Genomic DNA, 25,421 nt, shown 5'->3' with positions numbered 1-25,421 from the left:
CAATGGCTCAGTCCCCCCCGGGCCCCTTGTCAAGATGGACTTTTTAGGTCTTTTATGGCCGTTTTGCTTGTCAGCAGGACAGTTCATTCCTGCCGGGGATCTGTCCCTGGGAGGGATCACCCCTTTGCGTCTGTAGGGACTTCCCACCTTGAGAACAGGCAGAGAAACACCCAGTGTAGAAAATGGGACTCATGGAAGAGGATCCCAAAGCCCAGCGCTTTGGAGAGGGCTGTCTTATCTTTGTGCATTCACCTGGCATCTGGGTGCACTTTCTTGCCCTGCAAAGGGCTTCTTGCGCTGCCTCAGGCAGGTCCTTGCACCCTGAAGCTCGGTTCCTCCCGTGCGATGGGGAGAGCAGCCCTTCCCACCAGCTGCCTGGGTCAGGGATGCTTGGGTGCCACAGGGAGGGGACCGGAGACCCATCGGGGACCGACAGATCAGCTCCACGCAGGACCCGGCTCCGGCTCTCAGCAGCCACAAGCGGCAGCAGGAAAGCAAAGCGCTCCTGCCGAGCTGGGATGGAAGTTGTAAGCGGGACCTGGGCGCTGCCCAAAAACCAGGGGACTCCCTCCTCCCCCTGCCCCAGCGCAAACAGCAGATTAACAATTTATTTGACGTGTTGCGGCTGGTTAGTTTCTTCGCCTGCTCCCCTGATCAGAGGGAATAAATGTTGCAGTGTGCAATAATGTTCATTTCAGGTGAGGGTAAATATAGAAAGGAAAACCTGCTGAGAGCAAGCCATTTATTTCTGCGTTTGGAAGCCTCTGCTCATAAACAGTCAGTCATACCCATTTGGAAAATCCCAGCGTGGTTTTCTTGGCCATCCTAGAAGAACATTTACTTTCCTGTAGGTTAAGAAGTTCGTTTTACATTAAAAAAAATAATAATGGCAACTCACTTCCAGCTGCCCTCGGGTGTTTCGGGCTTGTTGACACACTAAGGCCGCTCTGTTCTTGTGCGAAACTGGTCTGGTGCAGGATCACAGAGGAGATCCTGCAGGGCTTTCCCAGGTGGCAATGCTGGGGGAACCTTGTTCTTTGGGTTCCCCTTGTTCCTCTGCTTGTGCTGGGCTTGGGGTTTTGTCAGACCTTTTAGATATGTGCAGGGTTAAGACACCCAGCTTTTGGAGGTGCTGGTGGGCAAGGGCGCAGGGAGGTGCTTGGGGGAACTCAAGAGCCCTGTGGCTCGGCAGCCACGCTCAGGAGGCTGGGATGGAGGGACGAACCTGTCGTGCTGAGCTCACACTGGACCAGAAAACCTCCAGAGGTTTTCAGGGGAGTGTGCCAAAGCCAACAGGACAGTGCGCACTGCCGGAGCATCCATCAGACAAGCCAACAGCCAGGGTAAGCCTGTGCCCTGCTGCTGCTGCAGCATAGGGGGGACACCCCAAAACAGCATCGCAGGATGGGGCTGAGGAAGGTGGGGATCGCCTATCTCAGCCAGGCTCTGTGTCCCTCCTCTATCCTGAAAGCAGCACCGAGGAACCATGCAGGAGGGAGCGAAGCGGCCAGTTTGATTTGGATGGCTGCCCTGCGCTGGCGCTCCATGGCTGGCCCGGCCGAGCAGGAGCCAGCTCCCGGCTCTGAAGTTTTCTGCAGTCAATAAGGGTCTCTCCGTGTTTTCCGACAGGATTTGGATTTGGCTCGGGTTTGCATTGGTTTCCGAAGGCAAGAGGCAGTTAAGTCTCTTGGAAGAATGAATTAATTAGCAAATGCCTTTGGTCAGGTCAGTGCCCTCGAGTAGTGTGCTTCATTCTTTAAAGCAATGCCTCTGCACCCAGGTAAGCCGCTCTGAAAGGCTTGTATTACCCTTAGTATTTTAAGAGCTATACATACATCATCCCAGAGGAACCCTTTTTAAAAAAAAAAAGAGAGAAAAAAGCCTCCCCCAAAACGCGGTGTTGACTCTAACGGTGGCATTTGTGTAAGCAACAAAATATTGACGCAGTTGGCTGGGGTCTGGCTGGGGCTTCTGGAAATAAACTGCTGCCTTGTTAAATTGTAGATGGAAATGCAAGTGGGAAAATGACTGACATCTTACACAAGGCGGGCAAATAAAATCGCTGCTTTACTACAGCGTGAAAAAACTCAGGAATTAATAGGTCTCCTTCTGCTCGGGGGTGTTGAATTTATCCCCGAGTAAGATTCATAAACTATTTTAAGGAGAGAAGTGCTACTTTTAAACACGCGCGTCTGGGTCCTGGAGTTAAAGTGGTGTCACTGGTGCCGAGTTAACCCTTGCCTGCTCGTGGCATGCCAGCCCCAGGATCAACGGCAGGCAGAGCAGGCAGCCCTGTTCTTGGCAGATAGCGCTCTGGCTGAATATATAGACATATCAACACCTGATAAATGCTAGGAGTTTATTTTCATTAAGCATGATGTGTTCCAACAACTTATGTCAGAAATGCGTTTCAGGCCTCAGCCTGAACTCTGAGCTTGATTTTACCTGTGTGGGACATAAAATGCATTTAAAATAAAACACCTGCTCCAAAGCTATGCCTGGGGTGAACTGGAAGCAGACGCACAGAGCATTGCTGAGTCCCTCTGGGGTGTGACTCAGCGCACCCCGAAAGACTCCTTTTGACTTCAGTAGCTGTGAGACCTATTATCAGGGTATCTTCGATGGGAAATAAAAATTAACAGAGTTTTAAAGAGTGATTTATCGCTTTCCTTTCTACCCAAAGTCCCTTCCTTCTCCATCCACATCCCGACTATCTGCCACTTGACATACACATGCACATGGAAAAGCAGGACGAGATAAAAGCCATACGGAGCGTGCAGCCAGCCCGCCAGTGGCGCGGGGTCCGACTCACCAGCAGCAACGACACCGGTGTAATTATACGTGCTCTAGTACGATTTCCCAGTAATTATTCTGGAATAAAAGCCTGCCTATTTCTGTAAGAGCTTATGTCACTTGGAAAGCTCTTATAAATTCAGCTGGAAAAAGGGACCCTTATTCTGGGATAAGTGTGGTTAGTGGTTAGCTGGGAACGGGGCTATTCCTGGCGCTGCCATCGACTTTCCCGGTGACGCTGGGTAAGTCACCTCACCTCAGCGTGTGTCACCTTCTCCTGCTGCAAACTGGGAATTACAAACAAGGGCTTTCTCCGCACGCAGCGTTTTGGGAGGCTTTGTGACACTGGAAAAAAGGTGTCACAGGGTGACAGGCAGTCATTTAGTGGGACTCAGTGCTTTTTTACCCACCTTGGAGGCATCTTGATAAAATTGTAGGTTGGGGAAATGAGGGATGTAGCCAGGAGCTGGTGATGGGGACTGGCTGAGTCGCTGGAGCCTGGGATGTTGGCGTATGACTGGGAATACAGTGTTTTCCTCTCCATTTTTAAAAATAGTCTATTCTGTTCCAAGTTGTAGACCACACCCCTCGTTAGGGCATCGAAACGTCTCAACTGCTGTTTTCTTGAGCCAGCTCCTTCCAGCGTGCAGCGGTGGGGTACAGTACCAGCATCAATCACCCCAATGCAGGCTGCTCTGGATGCAGCGAAGAGGTCGGATCCTGCCCTGGACTGGCAGCATTGTGCCTCTGGTCCTCGTGGACCAGAGGGGAAGGGAAATCTCTTGATTTGCAGCATTGTGGCCTCTTCTTCCTCCAGTATCCCTGCCTGATGCAATAGCTGCTTCTGCAATCCCTAAGGTCCTTTATGGTCCATTACTTCTCAGCGGCTTCTGGTGCAGCCTCAGAAAACCCTTTTATCCCAAGCATCATGCGAAAATACATGCGGTCAGAGCTGAAGATGCGGCTCATTCATAGCATATGGCATTAAATTCATGCTGGAAACAGGGAAGTCTAGTTTCAAAGCTTTTTTCATTTGCATGGATAGCACAAGGTGGCTCACAAGCCAGAATTTGTCCACTTTGCCGAAGCGGGCACTGCCCATGGAGCGGATGGACCAATGTGCTGATGCCAAGAGGTGAAAGGAGAGTCTGCCCTGGTGCATTCCCACGACCTCCGTCCCTGCGTGAGCACTGGAGCGGGGCTCACTGCTGCTCTGAATTGGGCTCGAGCCAAGGAGGCAGAGGGGAAAAAGCTTTTTACAGCCCATTAGTGCTCCCCAGAGCTATTCAGCCCCTCTTGTAATAAAAGTGGTGGAAGCCACAGAAACATTACGGCTGGTCTGCAGAAGATGCCAGTCTGCAGAAAATGCCAGCTCGCCTCCTGGCTCCATGTCCCTTCCCAGTGGCTTCACTGGAGCTGCTGACCCTCCCGGCAGCCCCGGCTGCTGGAATTCCCTCCGGGAATGCAATAACAAGCTGGCAAGGGCTGGTCCCCCGGCCGCCCCGAGCTCCCTCTGCAAAATGTACATGGGAGGGTTCCAAGTGCAAATGTGTGTGTGCTAATGGGAAATGAATTGCCTCTTGCCCCGAAGCCTTGCAGCTTGAGGAAAACAACGCAGGGTCTAGGAATGACCTCATATCGCCTCCCAGGGAATGTTTTGCCAGATGAAGGGGGGAGAGGCAGCATCAAGACAGCACAATGTATGTATCTCTCTCCCTGTGTAAACATCTCTGTAGCTGCAGAAACCTCTTAAAACCCCGAATGAGAGGAGAACAGCTGCTTTGATCTGTGGATGTGGTTGTTATTTTCTAAGTGCGGATACGTTCTTTTTTTAATTTTGCTTCAAATTAAAAAAATGCCTGTTGTGATCTTTTGCTTTTATTTCTTGGCTAGGGACCGGAGCAGGGTGCAGTAAATTTTCATTACTCCCCATGTAACCGTTTCAGCATGGTTGACAATTCCTTGCCGGCTCTTCAGCGTCGCAGCACAATGGACCGAATCTTCTGGCCCTACATGAAGCCAAAGCAAATGGATTTTGCCCAGAAGTGCACGACGGGGAGTGGAGGCAGCGGGGAGGAGGGTCCTGCCACCTCCTTCCCTGCCTGAAATGCACGCGTGCACACACACACATGCGTGTGCACACGAGGCTCAGGCTGGCAGGGTTGTCCCAACGCCTTTGAAGGGCTCCGGAGAGGGCTCCCAGGGACGGATCCGTGCCAGCCCCGCGCCGTGGCAGCAGGAGCTGGTAAGGAGCCATTCGGGGCCGAAACACCGGGCTGTCTTGCAGGTGATTTAAGTGTGATTCATGGCCCTCCCTCCGGACTCCCTGTGTGATCTCAGGAATCTCCATCTGCCTGTCTTTCCCCATCTGCGTGCCGGGCAGGGGGACAGCTCTGCGCTCACAGGGGTACCGCAGCATGCACAACCCTGGGACCTCCATCAGCTCTTCTTTGCTCAACCAGGGGGCATGCTTTTGGAAGAAAGTAAGATTATATATTTTATTAGGGAGTTTCTGAACATCACCAGCTCGCCCCAACCCTGCTGCTTTGCTGTGGTGCTTCACAACCCCGTTGGAGGCGCGAGACATGGAGCTCAGCCCCTTCGCTCCCTGTGACATCGGCAATGCTGCTGTCAGAGGACCTGCCTTCAAACGTGAGATCCACCCCCCCAGTGTAAGGCACTGGTTTAACTGGGAGCACTTGGCTGGAGATCTGTCCCTCCTGAGGCAGTCCAGGCGTGTGCGAGACGTTTGCTCGTCCCCCTGTGCCATCACGTGGCTGCCCGGTGTTTTGGCGTTTTGATTACATACGATACTGTGTATTTAAGGCTGGTTTATGGGTGTTTATACTAATGCGTAAACCTGTAATTTAGAAGCTCGGTTATAAATCAACATTGCTGAAGATCTTGTCCCTTGTGCCTTGAGATCGGTCTCCAGATTTAGAAGACAGGTTAGAGGGGGGTGGGGTGGGGAAAGGAGGACTGTTTAGTTTTTGTCTGGTTATGGTGATAAAGGATCACAGGATGGGATGTGAGCATGTCCCGCTCATAGGTGCGGCAGCTGGACACAGGGATCCACCAGCGTAAGTGAGCAGAGAGTTTCCATTTTGACTCTTAGAGCAGCCGTAAGAGAGACTTGTGTTTACACAGCAGATCCCAGCCCCGAAAGAAATGCGGTGCCACGGCTGCCGAGCCGATGCTTGTGGGAGGATGGTGGCATCCCACGAGCAACATTCTCTGCTTGTGCCAGGACATGGCTGTAAGGACCAGAGCCCCTTCCTGCTCAGCACCGCACACAAAGAGGAGCGAGCAGCTTTCGTCCCCAGGAGCTCCTGGCACAGGCTGGGGCTGGCAGGAGAGCCAGGAGACATCACATTCCCTCTGGTGGGTCGTGGTCCTCTCCTGATACATCCTAATGATGACACCTCTGCATTCATGTTTTTATACAGAAGATTTGTTTATAACTTTAATAATAATTTTTGCACCTTTTCCCCTTTCCAGGCTACCCTAGAGCCTGGCTGTTCTGGGGATGGTTTTACATTACTGGTTTGATTCAATAGCATAGGGAGATGTGCTGTGAGGTATTGGGGCTGGTTGTGTCCATGCAAGTGCTCTTCCGCTGGATTTCATACCCAAGTGGGCTATGGCAGAGCCAGTTGTCCCTGTTGAGAAGCCCCTTTGAGCTGTGGTGGGCTGGAAGCTGCCTCACCCCGAGCTGCCAGCCCAAGCAGACAAGAGCTGTGCAGACTCTCCTGGCTCCGGGTTCCCCTGTGGCCACCATGTGAACGTGCATTTGAATGTTGGAGATTTGTGTTGGGTGTAACGGGCATGTCTGTGCATCTGTCCTTCGGCTGATGCCAGCCCTCCTGCTCCTCTGGAGAGGAGTGAGTTCCTGCATGGGTTTAGGACCCCGATGCTTTGCGTGGGGCACCCACTGGCAGCAAGCAGAGCTGTGTGGGTGCAGGATGGCTCTGCAGGATGGGGAGAAAGAGCCTTGCCCTTGGCCTCTGCCTTTGGAAAGACCCGGTGTGTGGGTGAGCTCCTGGTTCCCATGCGTGCTGCTCTCCTGGGCTGGCCGCGCTGCATCTGACCTGGCTAAAGCAGACCTGCTCTCGTGAACCTCCACCCTTGGGGACGGTCCCTGTCCCATGAAAGCACCCCAAGGGCTGTGGGTTTTTGTAGGAAAAGCCTAACTAGACCCAGGCACTGCTCTGCATCCTCCTGCCCGGCGTCTGTCCCTCCCCTCCTCTCTGCAGCAAGGCAACAGCGGGTGCCTTGGCTTGGCTGGATGTTTTCCATCACCTCCAGCCCCTTTTATTGTATCTCTAAGGGTTATTAGGACAAAAGGGGATACGAGGGGCTGCAGGGGCACCGTGGCAGGCTGGGAGGACCCCATGGGCAGGATGATCCCATGGACAGGATGATCCCGTGGGCAGGGGGTTCATGGGACCTCACGTCCCTGGACAGGTGGAACCACTGCCACACCGTCCTCCGGGCCCACTCGGGCTCCCAGCCTCATCCCCCGCTGCAGTTCCCTGGCTGGCAATGCCTCTCCTGGCTCAGGGAGCAGAAACACCCTGGAAAAGAGACAGTGCCAGTGGCTCCCAGCGCTGGGATGGTCACGGGGTGTGGCAGAGGGTCCCCCTGCACCCCCAGGCTGGAAGAGGCTCCTGCAAGCAAACAAAAAAACCCACCCTGAATATTTCAGAAAGGTCTTTTTCTTCCCCCCTCCACCCTTATTTCCAGTCCCCCCTCCCAATTCTCCCTTGCCAGCAGCATTGCTCCCCTCTGGTCCTGTTTTCCACCAGCCCAGCACCCCAACAGCCGCCAAGCCCAGCCAGGTCGTGCTATCTGCAAAGTCTTTTTTATTTTCATTTTTTTCCCCCTTTGATATCTATTTTTCCTTCCCCTTTTCTTTTCCACCCAGTGCCTTTTCCCATGCCATACGCCTCCCCCAGCTCCCCCCTCCCCTGGCCACCACCCCAAGCCCTCGGCCGGCCGAGGGGCTGCGAGGTGCGGGGTGGGTCTGGGGGTTGCGGGGGGCTTTGCATTGATGCATTGATCGCCCATGGTCTCCGCCTGACCTCCCTGCTCCCAGGGAAGCAGTCTCCATGGCTACTGGCCCTTCTCCTCCAGCGCAGACTGTAAATTCCTGCAGGCAAAGCCCAGCCTTGGGGGTGCGAGGGGGGGAGCCGGGAAGGAGTAACCAAAGCCAAATAGAAAGAAAGAAAGGCTGGGAGAAAGGCTGGGAGAAAAAGGGCGTTGCTTGGATGGGGCTCTCCTTTCCACTCCCCTTTCTCAGGTCCCCAGCACCAGGGCAAGGCGCCTGCTTCCCCCCTCCAGCGCTGCTGCTCCTGCTGCTGCTGCTCTCTTGCAAAACTGGAATTGGCTGGGATTATTTAAGGGAAGAGAAAAAAAAAAAAAAAAAAAAAAAAAAAAGGAGAAGGGATCAGAGCAGCCGCCAGAGAGAGGGCGGTAGAGTCCACTTTCCTCCAACTGCCCTGGGTCTCCTTCCCTCACTCTCTCCTCTTTAGCAACACCAAGAGCCCCAAACTGAACCCAGAGCAGCTTTTTCCATCAGTTCAGTTCCCTTCCCTCCCTCTGTCTCACACACGGCAAGAAGAGAGCCCCTTCCTCCTCTTGGTTTCCCTTCGCATGCTCAGCCTCTTGTTTCCTTTAAAGCACTAGAAATCCCCCCTTCTTGCCCCCACCCCTCCATGCAGACTGGGATTGCAATGGGAGCTTTGCAGATTGCTGGATTTTCCATCCTTTTCTTTCTCCTCCACTCTGGAAACACGCTGGCAAATAAAGCCAGTCAAGGTAAGAGAAAATCTTCCCAGCTTGAAGGTTTGCTGTTTGATGTGTGGGTTAGGCAGCCGGACCTCCTCTTTAGGTTTGGGATTTTATACGCAGGCTGGAGAAATTAGCAGCAATAACAACAAATAGTGGAGGGGGGTTTAAACGCTGCTTGCAGATATTCTTGCCTACTGCCTTTGATTGGGATTGGGTTTTTGTAAACTCTTGAATGAGTTGCATTTCTTGCACTTTTTTTTTTTTTTTTATGGTTTGGACCCTTATCTGGAGACAGGGGGGTGCAGAGGCAGAAAATTGGGGTGGGCAAACCAGTCTGCACCCATCATAGGGAAAATGTTGCTGTTTGGAGGGGCCTGGGGGGGCTTTGCTGGTTTTGGGGTGGCGGTGTCTGTGAGATGGGGATAACACCCCCGGCGGTGCGGGAGAGGAGGGCTCCGTTGGGGCTGGGCTGCAGGGAAGGGACGGCGGAGCGGGTGTCTAATGCGGGGAGGTCGCATCTGCGTTTGTGTGTTTTACACAGGCGCGGGTTGAATCTCAAATGTTGTGCTATAGGGCTGGAAAACTTCGGGTAGGTGAACACAGCCAAGCCTGAAAAAGACGGGAGCTCTTTCCCTATCTCTAGAAAAGAGAGGTATGTCCCATCGTTATCAACTTCAGGCTTTTCTGTTTCACCACCCCCGTATCGAGCCAGAGTTTCCCCTTCACAAATGTACACATGTAGCTTTATGTATGGTCTATCTATACCTTAGGTTTTCTGTAGCACCTCTATATTTAGCTCAGATTTTTTTCTATACACACACGCAGGAGTGCGCGCGCACACACAAACACACACAGCCCTATGTGCATGATCCTGTTGGCTGTCTTAAAGGGGTTTTTTCTCCTTAATTCACCACTATCTATACAATCTGTTGGTTTTTCTCTCCCCCCCCCCCCTCCCCTTTCCATAGCGCTTAACAGTATGTAAGATTTATCAAAACCAGCTTTGGCTCTTGCTATTGTAGTAGCTGCATGTTTATGCGTACGGCGAGATTAAATAGAGTGTGAATGAAATATAGGAGCACAGGATACATTTAAAGATCTCTTGTCGGCGTATTTCAGCCACGCGCGTGGTTGCCCTGAGCCCTGTCACCGACAAAGTTAGAAGGAATTTCAAGGCTATTGTCTTATCTGCCTTAAAGTGTTTTTAAAACAATAGGCAACTTTTCAGGCGGGCAGTCTGGGCAAGCACGGGGAGATTTTCCAGGGCAAAGGTTTGGTAAGAAAGCAACGTAAGGCTTTATGATTTAGGCATAGAAAGGAATGCTTAGGTTTTTATCCCCCCTCAAATTATCTTGAGTGTATGCATTGCTTTCATTTCTTATCATAATATTTATTTATTAAGGCCTTTTGGTTTCCAGTTCCATTTAAGCCTGAGCCAGAATTGCATTAAAATAGCAAAGTAAAATTCCATCGTGCAGAGACTTGACAGATCCCTTCGGGGAAGGAGAGGGGTGGAGTGGGGGTGGAGAGAGGTGAGCTCAATCCTGCGCCGGGGTACATCACCCGCCATATGCCCAGGACGGTGCTGGCTCCTCCCGGCCCCTGGCAAAGGCACCGAGCAGACCCAGGGGGGAGTCTGGCCACTCTGCAGTCCGGGGGGTTGTGATAGGGAGTTAATCCTTGCAGCTGCTGCTGGGGGTTCTCTGGGTGGTGAGGGGGGGTGGCTGCTGAGGGGTGAAGGCTGGTGCCCGCAGGGATGCGAGGGCTCTGGGCAGGGTTGGACCCGCTCCTCTTTGGATGGGGCTGAACTCATGGACCCGGCATCACCGATGGCAGATAAAAACGGTGCTTTTGCTAGTAACCGACTATCACCCATTTTTCCGCGTGTATAAGCGTCACTGAGTTCTTCGAAGCCACCCTTGCACCTGGGGCATGCTTCTAGGCTATTTCTGAAAAGCATCAGGCATCGCCTCCACATCTGCGAGGTGATGCCCCAAGGATGGGGTGCACATCACCCCTCCGCCCTGACCGAAGCCTTTGCCCTTTCAGGGGACAGCCGCCCTTGCCAGGTGACTGTCACAGGCTGGGGACGGCTCCTGTGCTGTTGGATGGACTTGTTTTGCTGTAATAACATAGCACCGTGGGTAGAGCTTGCCGACTCGTTTCTCGCGCTGAATTATCACAGAAAGTTTGGTCTGTAGGGAAGGAAGGATTTAGCAGAGCCACCCGCCGGGCCCAGAGAGTGTCTGTCAGAGGACCTGGCTCTCTGGGGGTTTATTGGGGGGCTTGGTTTAGGGCTAGGAAAGCTTTCAAGAGGAGAACTGACAATATAAGTCCAAATAAACCCAGAGAGACGCCCGACGTGTTCATCTGGGATGAGGTCTCCCTGTGGTCCCCATGCCAAGCTGCCCCAACGGACCCAAGCTGCTGCCGACCCCATGGCTCCCCTGGTTTTTGGACAGGTAATGCCACCCCCAGTGCCACCCCATCATCCATCTCACAGCCTGGTGGGCAGAAGAACCGGTGCCCTTGCCCATTGTCTGCTGGCACCGGTCCCTTACCATGCCCTGGGGAGGATGGAGCCCAAGGGCTGGCAGATTTGCACCCTTCTCTCCTACCAGGCACCACTCAGATCCAGCCTTGCCCCCCGTAACTGGGGACACGTCCCAGGATTCACCACTTCTTCCTGCAACCGAATTGTGCATCTCCTCGGATGCTGCCAGGAAAACGGGGCCGAGAGGGAGATGCAGCGTCACCCCGGGGGACCTCAGCACCCCACCTTGCAGCCCCTTGGCACTCCCACAGCCACAGTCACCCACCCAGCGCAGGGTCCTGAGTGGGACCACGGCCCCAGCGCAGTTCGATGGTCACCTGTGGGTAACACCAGCCGTTTTGGCTGGTGCTGTGCGGCTGCCCCAGGACGGAGCTGGGTTCGGTGGATGCACCTGCAGAGCCTACGCTGCCAGGGATAATTTTTTTCTCTTTTAATATTTTTTTTTAAGGAGTCTAAAATTTTCCAATTGCAGCGTGGAGATGCTGTTTGATTCCCCTCCCATCTCTGCCGAACCTCCTCCCCCTTGGCCTCTGCTTTCCTCCCTCTCATGCATTCACAGTGTGCGACTGTTGTGCCTGTCCCCTCCACCCCTCTGAAATATGAAATGTAAAACTGTAAGCATTTCAACATACAGCAGTTCAAAGGAGATCTTTGACTGAGGGCGTCTAACATGCCTGTACCGAGATTAAAAAGGGGAGGGGGGGGGTAGGAAGGAGGGAAGAAGACTTTTTTTGTAACTGCCAACAGGAGTATAAATATTCAGACACCTTGAGTCTTCCAGAGCGGAGATGTATTGCTGTCTCCAAACTGCTCAGGACTCAGGAGTTTTTGCTTTTTTTTTTCTTTTATATAGATTTTTCCTTTGCAGATGGTCACACTGGAGTAATCCATTTAGGAAAAAAATATGCATGAATAACCTTAACCTTCACTTTCAAAATTATAAGTCCCCCAAGAGGCTTTAGGAGAAGCCTGGGATGGCAAATAAAGTTTGCTCTGTCTCGCGGTGCTGGAGGAAGCCCGGCCGGCTGCGTTTTGGCGAGGCCGTCTTCCCCGCTGGAGATCTTGCGATTGTTGCTCCCAAAGCTGAAAACAAACACATTTTTTTAAGGCAAGGCTTGGTCAGCCTGAGAAGCCAAAGGAGCAACAACAGCAGTGACGATTCCCCAGGGAGATGAACATGCTGATAGTGTGGAGCATCAAACCCTCCTTGGAGAAATCACTGCTGAATTGAGCCGAAGCGACCAGGGCTGGCACAAGGAGGTGGGCTGGGGATGGAGGGAGCATTGCCAGCCTAGGGGATGCAGGATCTGCTGGTGGTGGATCCTGGGATCCATCAGAATAATCGTGGCTGGTGCAGGGGATGGGGACCTCAACCCGACTGCCCTTGTGGGAGTGGGAAATGATGAGGGGGGAGGAGGGGAGAAAGCCCCTTCTGGGGTGTTGCCAGCTTTGAGGAAGCAAAACCCAGGCAAGGGATGTAGAGTAAGGTCCAGATATGGGGGTATGGGGCCACCAGGCTGGGAACCCCCCAAAGGTCCTTGCTGCTACTTGTGCATCCTTGTCCTTCAGCAGTGCTCCGTTGTTCTGCAGGGCCAAGTGCTGTAGCTCTTATCTCCTGGATCCCACCTGCTTTTGGGAGAGCCGGGTGGATGTGTGGGACATTGTGGGGCTGGTACAGGGGTCCCCATCATGCAGTACGATGCAAACATTCCCTCTGACCCGACCCAAGCGTGTGTACCCCCGCAGGGACCGCTGGCATGGCATCCCTGGCACGGCATCCCCGGTACGGCATCCCTGGCATGGCAACAAGCCATCACCGAGCACCTGGGTTAGGATCTTGAGTTCAGATGACACAACTTTGGCCAATTTGCAAAAAGCCACTCCGCAGAGCATCTTCCTCCCCTCTCGCCAGCCCTCCCTGTGGGATGCCACTGCCCGCAGCCGTGCCCTGCACCCGTCTCGCCACACGAGTCACCCTCGCAAGCTCCCCGGGTGAACAAATGATTAATAAACTGCACCACAGTGTCTGAGGTGGTTATTAATACCCTGGTAAAAAGAGCTACTGAAGTTATAAAGCTTTAATTTGGCATTAAGGCCGAGTGGAAACTCCGCGTGTCTGCCAACAGCTACACACACATCCCTATACAGACAGGCTGTTAATATATATGCCTATATAAAAATAAAGAATAAAATTAATTTGAAAGAAAAAGCTGAAGCGCTTGCAGAAGAGAGAAAAAGGATGGTGGTTTTGTTTGTTTAGGGGGTTTCTGGCAGGTTTTCTCTGCCCTGTCTCGTCCCCCTCCCCAAATTTATTGGGATTTTCAGCCTATGGATAAAACCATCTTGTATTATTATTTTAAAAAAAAAAAAAAAATAAGGAAGTGAGGAAAGAGCCTCAATCCAGGCTCTAAAAATATACGAGCTGTTGCTTTATCCCCCCACTCACTTTCACGTTTCGCTGGCGGCGTGACACCGCAGAGCAGGGCACAAATATGGGACCTGGGTGCCCGCAGGCTCTGCCACCGCCTCCCGCACCGGCCTTGGTCACAGCCCTTCGCCTTGCCAGTGGGTGCACGCCAGTCCCGGGGGGTTGGTTGTCCCCCTGCTTTTGGCACGCTCGAAATGGCAGTGGCGTTGAAACCGTCTGCCTCCGCTGCCTTTGAAATGGAGAATAAAGCTGCAGCTGGAGCGGAACGGGGCCCAACAGCCAGCGCTGGAAAATCCCACCCACAACGGAATAAAAAACATTGCCCGAAGCGCGGGGCGAGCGCCACAGCCTCCTGCCCTTTGCCGCAAACCCCCCGGCGTGGTGTGGCGGCGATGCCGAGGATGCTCTTGCCCTCTGACGGGCCCTAATTAGCCCCAAAGCGCAGCAGGACGGGGAGGTGGGGCTGGGCAGGGAGCGGGAACCGCTGGACGTGGGCAAGACCTTGGGTCCCTGGCAGCACTTGGCGTCTTCAGCAAAATTAAAGTTCCTGCCTGGCACAAAATCCCCCAGTTCTGGGGATTTGGGGCATGATGCACCGAGTTGTGCCAGCCAGTTTGGCTCACTTCAGGCAACTTTGGGCAAAAAGGGGCATCTAATTATTTGTGCAAGAAGGGGAGCAAGGGGCTGTAGGGATGCAGGGATGCAGGCAGTCCTGCCTGGCAAACCCCTCAAAAAACCCCACCAGGATTCAGAACTTGGACTTCAAAAGGTCTCTGCGAGCAGGGCAACGGGCCGGGCAAACCCCAGCGAGGAGTGTGCAAGAGCAGAAAGGGATGGGAACATCAATAAGGATTTTTTTTAAAAAAAACCTGCTCTTTGCTTGGCTTGAAAATGAAATCCCTCGCACCTTGGCGGCAGCTGGGAGCACCTGCAGCACGGCTGCAGGCATTTTTTGGGGTGGAGAAAATTCTCCTGCGGGAAAAGTGGGCTGTCCCAATGGCAAACCTTCCCTTTCGTGGGAAAATGCCGCTTGTCTTGACAAAAAAGCAAGAATTTAGTTTTTCAGAGGGCTGTTTTTTAATTCACTACATCATTGCTGAAGGATACCTCTTAGGAGCCAAAATTTCAGCATTCTGAAATTAGGATCTTTGCCAATCTTGGGATGGCTCCTGGAGTGCTGAAGAGGGTATTTATTCACTCTTCCCACACACACACACACACACACTTTCTTCCCCTTTTTTTCCTTTTTTTTTTTATAATCCTGTAACCTTTCAGAATGTGTCCAGCTTTGGAAAAATTACAGAGTGGCAAATTTATAATGTTTTCTTTTGTACTTTTGCTGCTGTGTAATCTTTCCAAAGTTAGAGAAGTTTTGAAGTTACAGAATGGAAAGAAAAAAAAAAAAAGATAGAAAAAAATAATAATACATGTGTGAGTGGGAAAGGCATGGCATTGTGTTCTGCCGTGCAGACACTGTTCATTGTCTTGAGCTTGAGGGCACAGGAGAAAAAAGAAATAGAAAATAAAACCCCCCAAAAAGTGAGATTTCTGGCAAGAGGCTGGAAAAATTTCAATGATGTGAGGTCTGATGGATGCTTCATGTTTTGGGTGGTTTTAAGGGCAGGAGATGGGTGTCGAGGGATGGTCTGTACTGTCTGGGTGCTGGCTCTCACCTGGACGTCAGGGTGGGTGCCTGGGTGCTGGGACCCAGCAGCTCTCCCCTTGGCACCGCTGACTCGAAGCATCGAGATGTGATTTATAATGCAGGGGGGAGGCGCTGAGGGGGTCTCCAAACCATGTGGGGTCAGGACCAGCATTTGCAGATTCAGGCGATCTTGGACTCGGCATCAGCGTCGCTGCTGTCACATCGCTGCCTGCAAAGTGGCGAGTGCTCCGTGTCCCCCATGCGTGTCCTCCCACCGGTGCCGCATCCCACCCAAAACCCCAGCGAGGGGTGCTGGAGCCAGAGGCAAAGCTGCTGTAGGCTGTGATGCCGCACTCACCGGTGATGGAGCCACTTTTGCCGATGACGAAAGGCTTTTTAAGCCTGAAAACGTGGTTGGGAAGGAGTGAGCTCTGCACTCCTGTGGCTTTGGCAGGTTTTTTCCACCAGTGATTATTTGCACACACTTTTCAGTCTGTAGGACAGGGCCTTTGCAGGTGGGTCAGGGGTGCGGTGGGGCAGCCGTGCCCCAGGGTGGGGATGGGGTTTGCAGCCAAATGTGCGGTTTGGCTGGGGAGGAACCAACCCAGAGCCACGCTCAGCTCCCCGAAGGGACAACAGCCCCCACCGAGTCCCCACGGGAACACTGGCACAGGGTGGGCTGCGAGCTTCTCCCCGGGGATGCCATCTGGTGCTGGGGTGGTCGCACCGTGGTGGCAGCGTGGCTGGTGCCAGGGGTGCTGGAGGTGACAGTGCTGGCTAGGAGAGGGGTGCCAGTCCCCCGTGCAATCCCTCCGTCACCCCCACCGCAGTGGGTCAGCCTCCAGCTGGTGATTAATGGCCCAAGGGAGGCCGTGGTGGCCGCGGGCCATGGCTAATGTCAAATAACAAATATGAATGCGGGCTGTAAATATTTATACAATGTGCAGGCACGTGCCGCCTCCCTGGTGCAAAGTCAAAGCTCTCCTGCCCCTGGCCGGGTGACTCACATCTCCCAGCAAAAAACCACCGGGGTGGCCGGCAAAGGGCTCAGGCCAGCGCTCCTGTGGCCGTGGCCCCCCTCTTGGAGGGGCTGGTGGGGCTGCTGCCCGCCTGCGGCTTGCAGGGATGTTTCATGTCTTTGAGGAGTTCCTGGAGCTCTTCACTTCTTGGGCCTGCTGAAAAACAGCTTTTTAAAGGCAGCTGAGAGCTTTGCAGCCTGCGGCTCCTCTTTATGGGGTACAGGGATGCTGGAGGGACCCTCAGATCCTCCTTCCCTGGTGAGACCCTCCCCATCCCGAGGGGAGGCAGTGGAGATGGACCCCCCCAGGAGCAGCACTGATGCTCCCCATGTGTCTGGGGAGTTAGATGAGGGAGCCTGGGGTGCTGTGGGAGCCCTGCCCATACCTGAGGGGCTGCAGGTGATGCTCAGCCACCGCCTCCCCCACCCCGGGGAGCCCCAGCTGCCTTACACCACTGCCAGGCATTGACAGCCGGAGAGGGGGATGTGCCCGCTCTGGGGCACCCCGCCTCCCTTATTGCCTGCGTGGGGAAGGCAGAGGGCAGCCAGGTGAGCAGCCTCTTGCTCAAAAACCTCCAGCCCACGGCCTCCTGCCATGCCAAACCCTCAGGCATCACCACCTGAGGCCATCACCAGCGTGCAGTGCCCTGGATGTGATGCTCTGGGTACCACAGCGCTGCATCCTGCCTAAGTGGCTAAGGGGCAAAGGGGGATGGGGGGGACGTGGATTTTGGCTGTGTCCCCAAGGAAGCCTTGATGTTTTTCCCAGTTCTCCCTCCTGCTTCCCGCTCCCGGCTCCCAGGTTTATTTAGTGCGGTCCCTGCTAATTCATGCACATTCCTCTGCGCCTAAGAATAGAAAGCGATGACGATTATTTGGGTGACTGGTCGGCTCAGGAAGCGGCTAATTGGAGACAGAGACTTTCACCTCTGCCTGGGCTGGCTCCAGCCTGGACTACGGGCACCGGAGCCGTGTTTCCTATCATCAGACACATGAAGGGGTCAGGGAGTCTCAGGGTGGCTTGTACGAGAGTGGGGACACAGGTTGTGCTGTTCGGGAGTGTGTCCCACAGCGAGCCCATCACCCGTTGCGTCAGGGCTGGGTCCAGCGAAGCCACTAAGGAGCACAGCACCAGCGTGGCTCCTTCGAGCCTTTCTGGTTCGTGGGCCAGTTGAAGAGCCAGAGGGCTACTTGGTTTCATCACCTGGGGTGGTGGCTCCTGTGGGGAGATGGGGTAGAGCTCCCCCCAGCTCTCTATATCGCCCCCCCTGCCTCTCCCCTTGCAGATGTGGACGAGTGCGTGGAGGGCACCGACAACTGCCACATCGATGCCATCTGCCAGAACACCCCCAAGTCCTACAAGTGCATCTGCAAGTCCGGCTACACAGGCGATGGGAAGCACTGCAAAGGTAGGCACGCCGCCGCAGCCCCAGCCCCTCCGCCTGCCACAGCCCCAGTGGATCGCCAGTGATGTCCCCGGCCCTTGCAAAAAGGCTTCTTGTTTACCCCAGCCCATTGCTAAACCTTTTATTCCCCTTTTCTGCCCCAAAATCCTGGCTTCGTGACCCTGCATGGCGTGGGGATGGAGGAGAATGTGACTGTCCTTGCTGGTGGTGGTGGCAGCCGTCATGGTCCCTCCCCTGCTCTGCAAAGAACTGTATTTGCAGACAGGGGCTGCCCAGTCCCAGGGTGGGGCGGGTCACCTGGGGCTTGTTTTAAACAAAGTTGAACTTTTTTTCCTGCAGGATTTCCAACCCAGAGGCTGCAGAACTGGGTTAGCAGATAAAACATGAGAAGCTTAGAAATAAGATAGAGGATAGAAATGATATAGATATCGATGTAGATGTAGATGTAGATATAGGTGTAGAAGTAGGTGTAAATGTAGATATAAATGTAGATGTAAATGTAGATATAGATAGAGGTATATGCAGCTGAGTAGGGCATGGAAAGAAAACGGGCTTCTGGGAGGAACAGCAGCGAGAAAGCAGGAATGGGGCAGGGGAAAAATTCCCGGCTGTGCTAGGAGTGGGTCCGGGGTCGGGATGGGCTGAGTACAAATAACAGAGGGATTAAAGCGCGCTCCAGGCACAGCAAGGCTTCGCCATGGAGACCAGCTGCTCTGCCCACGACCCTTGGGGAATCCCGTATGAGTCCCAGCATGCTGCCCTGTGCGAGGCTCTAAGACAGCGGGTTAGCTGGAAGTCCAGGGTCTAGACTGGGGAGGGTAGGCATGCTCTCGCAGGGTGTGGAGGGATGCTGTAGGTGATAACGGAGCTGGGGACCTGCTGAAATAAGCAGAGACCCCAGGGTACAATGTCAGCTGGGATGCAACCATGCTGGAGATGGGGAGCAGCACCAGTGCAGCGGGTTGGCTGTGCTCAGCAGCCCTGCAGCTCTCCTCCCCTCCTCTCTCCCTAGATGTCGACGAGTGCGAGCGAGAAGACAATGCAGGCTGCGTCCACGAGTGCGTGAACATCCCCGGCAACTATCGCTGTACCTGCTACGATGGCTTCCGCCTGGCACACGACGGCCACAACTGCCTGGGTGAGGGATGGGCTCCCGGCGGGATGCCAGCGTCTCACAGCCACTTGACAGCTCTGGCACCTTGGGAGCAGCCTGCTGGCTTTCTTTGCCAGGCACCTCCCGAGCTCTGACCCCGCCAGACTCTTTGCCAGGGGACCATGGTGGCACTGCAGAGCACCAAGCCAGCTGCAGACATGTCCCACGCCACAATGGCTTGCCGGGGGCAGGATTGTGACCCATTGCACAGCAGTGATGCCAAGGGAAGATGCTCCATGCTGGGAGAAAATCTTGCTCCATGGGTCCATCCATAGACTGGGGGAGGCCAGGGTGAGGCGAGGCTGGGAGGGTTGGGTTTGGGGATGCTGGGCACGAGCCACAGCCTCCCCACAGCCGCATCCTGCTGCGGCCAGCAGCCGGGCAGCAGCTCTGCTCTGCTGCCGGAGGCAGGACCAGCCGGTGGGGCTCACCCAGGCCCTGCTGCTCGCTCAGCTCGTGCTTGAGGTCAGCCCTGCACCTGCCAAAATAGATGAGTTAATAGCAAATATGGTGGGGATGGGAACCAGCGAAGGGACTGGGTAAATAATCCCTGGGCCAAGACAAATCCAGCATGTGCCTACGGAGCAGCCATGCATCCTCCCCGCCACTTCCCACTGCCCCAAGCTCCATCCGGCCGTGGCAGAGTCAATGCTCCCAGCAGACCCCCGGGGCCAGCCGGGCTGCCCGCGCCCCGGCACCCGCTTCCTCCCGCAGCACCCACGGGTGGGATCGCCAGGGCACAGGGCTGCCTGCCTTCCCTCCGCTTGCAGCTCATGGTATTTTCTAATTAGTGTCTGCAGAGGGGTCATTAATGAGCTCATCATTGGGAGGAGGAGGAGGGGGAAGGGATTATGGACACATACGCTTTGCATTAACCACCATCACCAGGATCTGTGCAGCCTCCTCGGGGAGGGGGGAGATTTACACAGCTGGGAGGAGGCGCGGGCGGGCGGCTCTGCCTTCCTCTCCCGCAGGAGGATGAGCCCAAGAAGAAGAAAGGAAAGCCGGGCTCAGTGAGCCACAGACGTCATGTGTTTACAGAGTTGGGTGGGAGGGGAGAGAGGTGGCTGGGGAGCAGCTGGGTGAGGGGGCACCTTGGCGGGGCAGCCCTGGCTCCCCCCTTGAGCCTTTCCTCAGGCTCATCCCAGAATCTCAGCCACGTTGCTTTGCCGTAGGGATGGTGCAGGTTTATCCCTTCAAGCCCATTTTACAGATGAGGATGCTGAGACCTCATGCTGAGATGGGATGGCTCAGCAGCTGATCTTGGGGGGCAGCAGGGATGAACCGTGGTGGAATTTTCCCATCCTCCCCCCGCCTCCCCTTGCTGCCTGTGCTTTGCCCAGCCTGCTGGCATCCCTGCTTAGCCAGAATAAAAAGAAGCAGAGCAAAGCGGAGGGTTATGCCCATGCCCTGCTGGCACTGCGGGCAGTGACTGAGTTGGAGGTGGGTTAGGTTGTGTGCCCACCAGAGCCCACCAGCCCCCACATTGCCCACCCTGGGCGACCTTTTGAACCAGGACAGGAATTTGAGCCCCCATCCTGACACAGGCCCTGCTGGCTTCTGCCCATCTCCCTTGCATTTAATAAAACAGGTATTAGAGCAGCGGAATCTCGTTTCAGCCATCGGGTTTGAACGGCTGCCTCCTCATTTTTGTGCAGAGCTTGAAGGAGAAGTTGCAAGACGTTAAGCCCTTGTTATAAGTAGGGGGATTTGAGGAGAGTTATTGGCATCTGCAGGACATAGCTTGGCTGGGATGAGCCTCAGAGGAAGCTGCAAGCCTCCTGCCATCGCAGAGGACATCCCTTTTGTGTCTAGCTGCAGCCTGGCTGCCAGTCCTAGCCTGCCCCGTGGGTGCCCGGGTGTGAGATAATGTTTTTGACACCTCCTTTCCAAGGTAGCAGGTTTGTGGGGTGCTCCTGGGCTCCTGTGGCAGTTTCCAGCTGGAGCCACAGCCCTGCTTTGATTTCTGAGCATCCCCTGGGGTTGCAGCATCCCCCAGGGCTTGCCTGGGGCTGGGGCATGGTGCAAGGCACCCACGCTGCTCGGGCACCCATCTGCCCATTCGTCCCTTTGCCCAGAAGCAAGGGGCTGTGTTGCGTGCTGTGCCGCTGGGCACGGAGGGCAGTTCTGGGAGCCCCCCCCCGGTGCGCCTTGTCACTGAGCCACTATTCCAGCGTTTCCAGTGGCCGATGCTGGCAGGGCTCAGCTTTCCCCTCAACTGCTGGCTCTGCAATGCTCGACTTCACAGGAGGTTTTCTTTGGCACAGGGCCCCTCACTCCCCAGCCCGACGCCGTCGCTTGGCCCCGGGGCCATGGGGCAGGGGTGGCCATGGCAGAGGTTTGCCTCGCTGCCTGAACCAGGCATCCTCCTTGCTTTGGCACCTCAGGGCACTGGCTGGTTCAGCTTGGACCACTGTCCCCAAAAACCCTCTGGAGAGAGTAACGGGCTGTTGCTCTTCATTCACAGGGATTTGCCGGGATGGAGCCGGAGCAGCCCAGGGCGGGGGCATTGCCACTGCCACAGGGACACATCTCGAGCCCTTTCCAGCCATGGTTTGTTAAACCAGAACAGGCACAAGGGCAGCAGAGCTGCTGGGGATTTGAGTCCCCTTACAAGCAATTATCTCTGCTCTGGGCTAAGGTTTCCCAGCTCCCCCTAATGAAGTGCAGGCATCCCCAGCCAGCAACAGGCTCAGAGGGGCTGGGAGTGGGGGGCAGCTGCAGCTGGCATCGCAGCCAAACTTCCTGGGTGCTTTGGGGGTCCCAGGACGAGAAAAATCCCTTCCTCTGTGGTTTGGTGTTTCTTTCTGTAAAACAAGGCCAGACCTTTTCTTTTTTTTGCCCATCAGCTGGGGAAGCTGTATAACCTCTGCAAGCCATCCCTTGATGTGCTTTGCCTTCATCCCCTGCAGCCCTAAAGCATCCCCCTTTCTTCTAGCCGGCGAATCACAGGTGCAGAGCAGAAATAAATTGCTGCTTGGCAAATCTGTGGCACCTGGTTCCCCATCCCCTGGGGATGCTGCAGAGCTGCACTCATCTCCTGTCACCTTCCCTTTGCAGACCTGGATGAGTGCTCAGAGGGCAACGGTGGCTGCCAGCAGACCTGTGTCAACATGATGGGCAGCTACGAGTGCTTCTGTCGGGAGGGCTTCTTCCTCAGTGACAACCAGCACACCTGCATCCAGCGCCCTGAAGGTTAGTGCACAACATCCCCCCCACGCCGAGGCACTCTTCATCCCCTGTGTTTACTGGGCCAGTCTGTCCCCTGTCCCCTCTGGCCACCCCTGCATCATGCCTGGGTTTGGGTGCTGGTTCTGGACCTTTCTTGGTGTTACAGATTTGAAAGCTAATTAATTTATGATGAGCACACGGGGAGAGGATGCTGCAGGGCTAATAAACATCTTCCTAACAAAACCCTCGCAGGCCCCTTAGTAAAGTACAATAATAATGAACAGAGAATGTTAATCCTATACCCAGAGTGTTTTATTAAATCAAAGGTACCCAGAAATCCTCACGCCGCCCTACAAGACTCATCTTCTCCTGCCAGGTCTTGCGCAGCACCGAGCCCTTGGTCTCGATATCAGTTCTAAATTGCTGCCGTCTGGAGCAATCTCTTAGCCAAAATAGGAGGAAATGAGAGATTTTTGCATCTCTGCTGATTTTTATCTCTGCTGCTTGGCAAAGCCAACTGAGTGTTTTTGCTTTCCTCCTTCCCAGCTGCGTTGGTCACTCCAGCTCCCTGGGGAATCTTGCCCAGCCCAGGATAGCTCAGCGGCTGTGGTGGCTTCTCCTGCGTCCCCATCCCCTGTGGGTCTGGGAGGGATGAGCTGGCTGCTCCTTCCTCTGGGTGACGCAGTGGGTGGCCCCCGCTGGGGACAGGGATGCAGGTGCTGGTTTTTGAGCTGATTTTTTTGAGCTGAATGGCTCAGAGTGTTGTTGGCCTGGGGAGGTCTGTGTTGCTTCTACACCCCGCGATTGATCTTGTAGCTGCTACGTGGTCCCCGAGCTTGGGCTCAGGGGTGCTGCTGAGATGAGAGGTGAGAGCAGCTGGTTCCTAGGCTGTGAGCCTGGAAAAAAGGGAAAGCTGAGGACAGTCTGGGTCTGGTGTTAAAGCCTGTTCTGACTTTACTCCTGATTCTTGGGCACTGCCAAGGCAGAAATGTTCAGTATTAGAGAGCTGCATTACAGCTGCTTCCTTCCTTCTGGGGGCCTTGACAGCTCCTTGTCTCTCTTCTCCTACCCTGACAGGAGGCTTTCTCCTTTCCCTCTGCTCTTTCTCCTTTTCTCATTCTCCCTCTAGCTTTCCTTCCTCCCCCCTGATGCTGAGGGGATGAAGCACTGCTGGGTCAAGAGACCCAAGGGAAGGATGCCAGGACCTCCCTCCTGCAGCACCATGACCCTCCCAGTCCCTCCCAGTAAGAAGATTCCAAGAGTTTGGGCTTGCTGGGTATTGGTGCCTTTAAACCTCATCACGCTCAGCCCAATGATGACAGCAGTGCCACGGAAAGCGAAAGGGGCGAGCAGGGTCCTTGCACCAGTGCAAGAGCAGATGCTGATGTTGCAGGGAGAGGAAGGATTAAAGGGGGTGCATCCCACCCTGGGCAGTGGCTGTAGGCACCAAGGGATTGCTGTGTCCCACCGTTGTGCAGCAGAGGAGGATGCCGTGCCAGGGTGGAATCACCTGGGGAGTCTTAGGAAAACAGCGTGCAGCCGTCCCGGCCTGGAGGGGAGCCAGGGCACACCGACGCCAGAGCCTGCATCTCTGCTGGGACATGCCAGGGCATCTCTGCAGACTGCTGGCCGTCGGGATATGGCTTCTCTGGAAGGTGGCATCTGTGGGGGAGCAGCAGCAGGGCAGGGTCAGCCTCGGAGGTTTCTGTGTCCACCGTGGTACCCAGGACACGGTGGAGATGCTGCCAGGCAGTAAAGAACAGCAGTAAGAAAGAGGGAGAGAGAAAAACAGCTGTTTGGAGGAGAAGCTGAGTGCTTGATTGTCCCCGGCATCCCTGGGGCATTCGGTGCCCTGGGGGGTCCCAGGGAAGGGCTGGGTGGGCTCACGGCAGCATCCAGGCCCCAGGGAAAGCTGGAGGGTTCTGGGTGGACAGAGCGGGGGCTCCCACAAGTTGGGGATTCCCAGCTCTGGCCTGGCAGCCAGGGAAGGGAGGGCTGGTGTGGTTGGAAGCGGGAGGCTCTAATTACAGAGGGCTCCCCTGCACTGCAGTTGCAGATGATCCCCTTGTCCTGGAGCTGAGCCAGGTGGGATCTGCTGGCAGGTGATGGGGAGCAGCCTGGGACACCCACAGACTTCAGCCTGTGGTTTTTAACCCTTCCCGTGCATGCTTGCAGTATCTCAGTACCCTCCTCCGAGGTGCCTTGATCCCATAAGGACCTTCCCTCACTGTCCTGCCCCAGGCTCTTCGCAGCCGCCTGGCTTGCAGCAGTGCCTGCTCCCTGATGCTGACACCACCACCGCTCACCGCATGGTGGGCTCAGCACCGGGTGCCTGGAAAGGAGCTGACCCCCTCCCTCTGCCAGAAAAAGGCCCTGAGCAGGCAGTTGTATCTCTGAGAGTCATCCGCAGCTTGCTGTGGGTTTTGTTAAATGTTTCATAAACACCTCACAGTGCCCCATTCGGCACCTGCTGAACCCAGCTTTCTGCAGCTGGGTGTCCCATGACCCAGGAGAAGCTGGGTGGGAGGGGGCTGTCCCCCCCCATAGCTGGCTCTGCCCCTCCAAAACCCTTCCTTGCTCAGCTGAACGATGCCATGACCACCTGCCCAGGGGTCTGTAACTGTAACCATGCTCGCCCTGTCTTCCAAAAAGGAGCTGCGTCGCCCTGTCCTGTTGGTGCCAGGTGGGGCTGGTAGACAGCCTGCAGCTCACCCCATGGCAGGGAAGTGGGGTTTTGCCCAAGGTGCTGGGAGGGAATCAAAGGTTAAAGGCTCCAGGGTGGCTTTGCCCACCTTCCCGAGCAGCTCTGTGCTGGGAGGTGCTGCACTTCGAGGCCCCTAAGGTCCTCGCTTACAAGGTTTCCCCTCATTGCCCCCATCTCCCCATCCCAGTCCCACCCCAGGCATCCTTGTGCTGCTGTGGACTGGTGCCAGCAAGCTTTTGGAGCTTTTTTTTGCCTCCTTCTCCCTTTTAGAAGGAATGAACTGCATGAACAAAAACCACGGCTGTGCCCACATCTGCCGGGAGACCCCCAAGGGGGGCATCGCCTGCGAGTGCCGCCCTGGCTTCGAGCTCACCAAGAACCAGCGCGACTGCAAACGTAAGGAGCACTCCAGGGATGGGGATACAACCTCCCAGGGACCCCTAACCTTGTTCCCATGGTACAAACACCTCCTGGCCCTGCTGCAAAGCCCTGAACCCCTGGTAACAATTGGGTTATTGAGCCTGAAGCCCTCTGGTTTCATTTTCCTCCAGCATGCCCAGCTCTGCCTCTGCTGCCCTTACAGATGATGCTCCTGTTATTCCCCCTCTGCCATGAGACATTGTGCCATCACACTGGCCGGCTGAAATGGCAGTTAAAGGGGGTCCCAGAGGTGCAGCAACCCCTGTCTCTGTCCCACTGTTCCGCTTTCCCAACGGGAGATGAACAGGGAGAGTGTGGTCGGTGCAGGAGGAGCACAGG

General features: G+C 55.0%; 1 protein-coding gene across 1 annotated transcript in view; it reads left to right on the top strand.

Annotated features, from left to right (window-relative positions):
- SCUBE3 (signal peptide, CUB domain and EGF like domain containing 3) overlaps positions 1-25,421 on the top strand; it is a 51,677-nt gene that overhangs the window by 5,017 nt on the left and 21,239 nt on the right. The window contains exons 2-5 of the mRNA XM_055728406.1: positions 17,515-17,637; positions 18,647-18,772; positions 21,848-21,982; positions 24,933-25,058. Coding sequence (XP_055584381.1) covers positions 17,515-17,637; positions 18,647-18,772; positions 21,848-21,982; positions 24,933-25,058 — 510 coding nt within the window. The remainder of the gene's footprint in view (positions 1-17,514; positions 17,638-18,646; positions 18,773-21,847; positions 21,983-24,932; positions 25,059-25,421) is intronic.

The sequence above is a fragment of the Falco cherrug genome, chromosome 16 (assembly GCF_023634085.1).
Source record: "Falco cherrug isolate bFalChe1 chromosome 16, bFalChe1.pri, whole genome shotgun sequence".
NCBI lineage: Eukaryota > Metazoa > Chordata > Aves > Falconiformes > Falconidae > Falco > Falco cherrug.
This window is presented reverse-complemented; position numbering and strand designations above follow the sequence as displayed.